Source organism: Limulus polyphemus, unplaced genomic scaffold (genome assembly GCF_000517525.1).
Source record: "Limulus polyphemus unplaced genomic scaffold, Limulus_polyphemus-2.1.2 Scaffold517, whole genome shotgun sequence".
Classification (NCBI taxonomy): Eukaryota; Metazoa; Arthropoda; class Merostomata; order Xiphosura; family Limulidae; genus Limulus; species Limulus polyphemus.
The window spans coordinates 259,150-266,817 of NW_013666127.1; the positions used below are offsets into that span (position 1 = coordinate 259,150).

General features: G+C 32.0%; 1 protein-coding gene across 1 annotated transcript in view; it reads left to right on the forward strand.

Annotated features, from left to right (window-relative positions):
- The first annotated feature begins 485 nt into the window (after positions 1 to 485).
- The window catches only part of LOC106458795 (zinc finger protein 184-like), a 10,289-nt gene continuing 3,106 nt past the window's right edge, over positions 486 to 7,668 (forward strand). The window contains exon 1 of the mRNA XM_013918344.1: positions 486 to 529. Within this exon, the coding sequence (XP_013773798.1) occupies positions 486 to 529 (44 nt within the window). The remainder of the gene's footprint in view (positions 530 to 7,668) is intronic.

Genomic DNA, 7,668 nt, shown 5'->3' on the forward strand with positions numbered 1-7,668 from the left:
TTGTTGTTTTTTATTATCTCCTGGTCTGATGACTCGGCGATAGATATGAGTGCTTATAACACAATAAATAGGGTTTCGATACCTGCTGTGAGCACAGCACATTGTGCAAGTTGCCGTTTAACAACAAACAAAACTTATTATGACAAGTATAGATGTTAATGTGAGTTTGTGTATTGATAAGACAATAAAAGTGGTAAACACCTAGTTCCAAGGTTTCAATACAGAAACGAGTGCACGAGTCCACGTGGTTCTAACTTCCCTTTTTCTCGCCCCTCCGAGCACGTGGACACTGTACACTTAACTGACCAAATTCTCATATTTAATTAGTATGCTGGTTACCAGGTTTATTTTTAGTTCGGTGAGTGGTCTGCTCTAATTGAAAGTTAATATTGATTACCTGTTTCTGTTAGCTTCAACTTGCAAAGGTTGAACAGTACTGTTAGTGTTAACTTTTTCATAGAAATTCCACGGGAAGATTGGATGAAATGGAATCAGCCACTGAGAAGGATTGTAGCTTGGATACTGATATGCTGGTCTACTGAAGTTGAATAGTCCGATCTGTTTAAAATATATATATATTATCATCACATCCAACAATTACATTTATTCTTAAAACTAGGTGTTGTTTCTATTAATGCTGTACGACATTCATCCATTGATTACTTACTTATACGTTAAATGATTTTATTCCAAGAAAAATAAACCTTGTTACGTAATATAAATTTAGTTTCAAATACCTCAAAATAAAAGACTATATACCTGCATTATTAGATAGAATCTCCCTCTATATTTTTTGGAATCTTCCTTTAAATATTACAGTTAATGTAGGATTTATAAAAACATGTCGTTCTAATCTAAATCTTTACGATCACTTTAGGTTGACTGCAGGCACTGAAAAGAACACTTGTCTATTTATATTGTGTCCGAGGGCATTAGCATTTCGACCTGGATTCCTTAAGGCTGGAAAAACGTTACATAGAACAACCTTCTAGTGATTATATGGTTACATTTAAACAATGGAGAAACGTTACCCTAGAACAACCTTCTAGTGATTATATTCTTACTTTTAAACAACGAAAAAACGTTTAAGCTCACGAAAACCAGATGGCATTCATTAGTTTCACACTTAATTCTAAATGGCATCACAAACGAACTGTGATTACGAAACAAGGTATCGTTTCATTTCCTTACTTCACTGGCATTTCTGACTAATTTGCACTCGGTCGATGCACAGTTAATAATTATATATTCATATATATAATTCAATTTGTTGCAATTGTCCTTATATTTTGTGAGTATGGTTACATTTAAACAACGGAGAAACGTTACATAGAACAATCTTATATTCATTGTATGGATACATTTAAACAACGGAGAAACGTTACATAGAACAAGTATGGATACATTTAAACAACGGAGAAACGTTACATAGAACAATCTTATATTCATTGTATGGTTACATTTAAACAACGGAGAAACGTTACATAGAACAGTCTTATATTCATTATAAACGGAAAAAAAATTGGCAATTCTATGAAATTGTTGTATTTTTGACTTCTGTGAACTCAGACCTGTCAGTGAAAAATATATACACATATATATAGGGTTGACTAACCTATATATTATTCTTCTAACTGTATAATCGAAATTAACTTGCCCCAAGAAAGAAACCGTTATAACAATAACTTTGTACTTCTCACAGAAATGATGAGTTTCATATTTTGTTTGTTTGTTCTTGGCCCGGTTTTTTTTCTTATAAACTTGGTTTTTGTTTTTGAATGTATTTAATATACTAGTAGAATAACTTGTGGTGTTATGTTAGCATCTACCTGTAGTAACAACGTATTTTGTATAGTGACGTTGTTTTATGCTATTAAAATGTACATGGTAAATATACATTAAACACTGAAGTGGTAGCGTTGCTGCTGTTAATACATTTTATGAATACTCTTTTTTTATCGACAAACTTACATAACATACAAACAACAAAGGAGCACTTAGTCTGACAAACCCTTGAGAAAAGAGAAAATGTAAATCCCCTACCATTTACATGTTTTGATAGATATTATATCTATGGATGAGTGAAATGCAACACAATGGGCAGCGACTGCCTCAGGAAACAGTTTCTTTACGGTCTTATGCCATTTTGAAAGGCTTCCTTCTTCAGGTCTTTATTTTTCAAGATTAGTTTTTTATTTTTCAGGAAATCGCTTCTCCCCTTTTAACTAGTGTAGAGTGCCAGCTAGAAATAGCAACCCATTCCATAAGATAATCACCCTGTTTGAGAAATAAAACTGCCTTAACTAGAGCTTAGCTTACATTTCAAACCTTAAATTTTTGTCCTCTCGTCCTACTGTCTTCATAATAGAGCACAAAGAAATCAGAGACCTTTATCTTATCAGTCCCCCATATAATCTTGTAAATTTCACTCCTCTTACCTTTTTCTCAAGAGAAAAATATGTTGAAAGATCCTATTCTATCCCAATAAGATAACCATTTCATCCCCTAAATAACCTTACAGTCCTCTTTGTAGTAAGTTAGTATATTTACTTGATATTGCAAATGACGCCCAACTAGTTTTATGTATAGTATGAAAATGTAATCGCTTCTTTTGACTTCTAATCAGTATGTTTATAAATACACCCCAAAGATATATTAGTTCTACTACTAGCTACAGGGTACTGCTTCGATCTAAAGACAAATGTGCTAAGCTTCTTTCTTTTATTTTGAATTTGAAAATGCTTCATACTTACTGTCGCAGTCTTTATCCAGTTGTTTTATAATCATTAAATACAAACAGTGAATGATATTTATATTATAACACTAATAATTACGTTGCATTAATGATTAATATTAGATTATTGATTTTTATTATCGAGTTATATGAGTAACTCAGAGCTTGTTTTGTTGCTTGGAGGTAATTATCATGCTACTTAGTTTAAGGTTTTAAACGCATTTTCTACTTTTTTATGAATTTATTAGAAAGTTCGATTTAACTTTTTTGTTTTATTTGTAGTGCATGCGTCATTTCCGTCAGGTCTGCCATTGGTTAAAGTAATGAGATTATCGTTCGATCGGTGGGTTGACAGTAAAACAGGCTCATACAGTTTTGTGTACGTCACTTGTTAACAAGTTACTTTAATGCTATGTGATCAAAAAGACTCATAAAGTTTTGTTTACGTCACTTGTTAACAAGTTACTTTAATGCTATATGATAAAAAAGACTCATACAGTTTTGTGTACGTCACTTGTTAACAAGTTACTTTAATGCTACACGATAAAGAAGACTCATAAAGTTTTATTTACGTCACTTGTTAACAAGTTACTTTAATGCTATGTGATCAAAAAGACTCATAAAGTTTTATTTACGTCACTTGTTAACAAGTTACTTTAATGCTATATGATAAAAAAGACAAAGTTTTGTTTACGTCACTTGCTAACAAGTTACTTTAATGCTACATCATAAAAAGACTCATAAAGTTTTATTTACGTCACTTGTTAACAAATTATATTAATGCTACATGATAAAGAAGACTCATAAAGTTTTGTTTACGTCACTTGTTAACAAGATACTTTAATGCTATATGATAAAAAAAGACTCATAAAGTTTTGACTGTCTACTTGATACGGTTTCATCAATACTTTTATATTGGACTGTTATTATTTGTTTTATTTAAACGATATACTCTGTACAAATTTGTAATGTCTATTTTTAATAATTATTCGAAAATCTTTAAAAAAATTACATTTCTTCGGAAGGCTTGTTTCTCAGAAGACAAAATTACACTGGATAATAAAGGTTTTATCTCCCAGTAAAAAATAGCTCAACTTTATCAGGTGTAAAAATACTTGAAAAAAATATATTTGGTTTTTTGTATCATATATAGTCTTCAAGATATACACATACATAGTTACAGGTAATTATAAGATAAACTGCTTACTTCGCGTACTTAACTCACATATAATATTAACACTATAGCCAATAAAAAAATTATAACAAAATTTTATGTATATTTGTCAAGTAGGGAAATGTCTTGTATGAATATACAGAATGTTTAGACGCTCTACTTTTAATTCATAAAAGCAAATGTAGTCAACTTTGTTTGTACTTTGCTTTTAATAATCAATAAACTATTTACCTTGCTTGTACTTTTGTTTCAATATAATCATTATAGCCCAACCAAATGACTTTATACGTAGACAAAACTAAATGTTTGATCTATAGGAATCTAGACCCGATAGAAAACTTTCATTTATATTTTTAGATTCAGGTTGCTAGAGGCAATAAACTTCACAGTGTCTTTTATAAGAGACAGAATTTGCAACCAGTATTATTTGAATATTAACGGTGTACTGTTTTTAAATGCCTGTGCATGTTTCCGCTTTGAGAGAATGCCCTCTGACATACTGGACACGAATAAGGTCTTTCTCCAGTGTGAATTCTCTTGTGCTTTGTGAACGTTGAAAAATCGCCAAATTTTTCTGCACAAAACGAACACTGATAAGGCTTTTCTCCCGTGTGACTTCTCAAATGCGTATTCAAAGATGACTTCTGTACAAACGTATTGGCACACACTTTACACTGATATTTGCTACTCCTTTTACTCGCATGGCGGCGTTGGTGTATCCGAAGCTGACCAAACTTTGAAAAAATCTTATCGCAGTGAGTGCACGGAAAACCAGAAGAAATAACTGAAATGAAACAAAATGTATATTAATCTAATTTCATCAATATGTTACAGTAAGTAATTTGTTGTGATAATTTAATCATTACCAAAAGCAAAACAACCATAAACACGTTCAAATTGAAAGTTATTGATAAGCAAAACATACTAGTTTATTCTGTGAATTCTACTTATAAACTCTGGTTTATCATTTACTAGATATGAAAAAATCACAACGTTGATAGTAATAATATATTCCTGTGTTAAACAATTAAGTTATGTCTCAAGTTTCAGTTTTATCATGAAAACCAACATGATATCTAATTTTTGTAGTGCATATTGGTGTATGAAAGACATTTCAATACTAGTAATAAGCAACCGTATAACAGCAAATTCGATTTTTTCTTAATAGGACACTCAACATTTTGCTTTATAGCTTCTTCTAGTGATTGTGTGCTGTGAAGCGAAACTTTGAGTTTCTATCAAAGAAAAAATAACATATTTAATGTTATAAAGTCTTTTATTACTAGTACCAGTAACTATTATATATCGTTAGTCTATAGATTATGTACAAACATGTCCTCCGGTGGGATAGAGGTAAGTCTACGGATTTATAAGCTCAGGGGTTCGATTTCCCTCGGGGGACAGTGCAGATAGCCAGTGTGGCTTTGCTTTAAAACGCACACACACACATATTCACAAACATTATACAGTAAACTCTGGTCAAGAAAACTCATAAAACTAACCATTGTGTTGTATTTCTTCCATTTTCTCTTCCTCTGCAAGTCTACCCTCATTTGTTTCAGGGTTACTTAAAAATACAGATGTTTTAAGAGAAGTAGTTTCTTCCTGGAACTCCGCGCTGGAAGTTTTTATTGCACCTTGTGATCCAAAAAGGTGACTAATACGTTTCCGAATTGGCAAATTCTTCAATCCTTTGTTGTCAGATTGGTAGCTTAATAAATTGTTTCGGGTCTTCATTTCTGTGTTGCTCGCATCCGTGGTTGTTATAGCGTTTGATGTTGGTGAACCAAAAAAATGTATAGAAGGTCCCCTAACCATCAAAGTTTGACAATGTGAATGTAACCTAAAAAAGAGAAAAAAAAACAGGATTACATACCCTTCATTTCACACACATCGCATTGATTTCTTGTAAAGTTTTGAACACACACACACATATATATCCAGTTATTATATTGTTTCTGAAACTAACAGTTACTTATTGCAAAAAGTTAAAACCGGATTCCAAATTCACATTGTGGTGTTATTGTACCTTTACTTGATTGGAATTTGTGAAAGGGGTCAAATGTTGCACAGAAACTTACCAACACCCTTAGTTCTGAAGTAACATAGCACGTATATGGTTATATAAGAGGACTATGAAAGCGCTTACGTTGTTTGTTTGTTCAAAGTTAAGCATAGAGCTACACAATGGGCTATTTGTGCTCTGCCCACTACGGGTATCGAAACTCGGTTTCTAGCACTGTAAGTCCGCAGACATACGCTATGCCACTGGGGGGGGGGGCGCTTACGTTTGTGAGACTACCACAACGTGCTGAGATTTTGTGAATGAGTTTCTCCTTAGTGAACTTAATCGTCAACTAGCGAGTATTTAAGGTAAAGCATAGTTATCCTGAATTGTGATGAATTTTATCTTAATAACACTTGTAATTGCCATTTTTATCCATTGTAGCAATTCAAGCAAACGCAGAAAACAATAGTCGTTGTGGTGTCCGAACAGTTTTGTTTGGACATTATGGCGTTAGGTAATAAATAGGCTTGAGACATTGGATTAAATGTACAGATAAATTAATTTTACATTTGGACCAAAAGAATATCTTTAAGGTTAAATCCTATAATCGAGAATTTTACCACATGCACCTATATCATTTATTTATTTTTATACTTTCAAGTTTTACCAATGTTGTACATTTGTTTGAGTATGATAGTTTCTTATTTCGTCTGTTCTTCTGAATGATGAGTAAATAAAAATCAAGTAAGTAAATAAATAACGATAATAAATAATAACTGGTGTTAAAATAATTACCTAGAACAATCTTATATTCATTTTGAGTTAGCAACTTTGTTAGTCATTGTGCTTGTTTCTGTTACATAGTGAGTCAGTCCAGTTGGAATATTGAAGCTATGTTTCAATGAAGTCCTAAAGATAAGAGAAGTTCTTTGCGAGTTAGGCTATAGTAGATCACTAATTACTTACAAGTTTCTTACAGTTGATGACTGATTAAATTTATATACTGCTCAAGTCGTTTCCTAAACTTTCCACAAGGTTTTATTCATTAAGCCTGAAAACTAAATCTGGCTAAGCAACAGTAATATGTAATAAATTCAGTATTATAGGGCCTTAAACAGCTATGTACGTCTCAGCTACATATAGAAGGTCCTAAAAGGCGCTTGACATAACCAGAATGTCGATACACGTTTAAAAATATGCTCAAAATATTCGCCCTGAAAATCGATAATGTAAATCCTTAATTCAGGTCACCCCCCTCACTTTCACCAACGTTATAATGTCAATCGACATTTGGGACACTGTATAATTTACAGGTGGAAGATGAGTGTTTTGCAAAAGTAAAAATTAAGGGTGTTTTTTTATTAGCAGTAATTTCTACTTTGACTTCATGAATAACATCATTTTAATTACATTAAACTATTAATGGTTTTACTTTTAGAGGTAACTATTATGCCTACACCTTGTGGGCAGTGAGTGGAAGTGGAGTTGGGGACGTAGTGGGTTTTAGCAACCAAAACCTGACCCCTATTTGATTTATCTTACAGACTGTTTTGATAGATGGGATGTCCTGAATAATTTGGCGAACAGGCATTTTTAGTTTAACATTATACCTTTTGTATTTTTAGTTTAAAGTTATACCTTTTGTATTTTTAGTTTAAAGTTATACCTTTTGTATTTTTAGTTTAAAGTTATACCTTTTGTATTTTTAGTTTAAAGTTATACCTTTTGTATTTTTAGTTTAAAGTTATACCT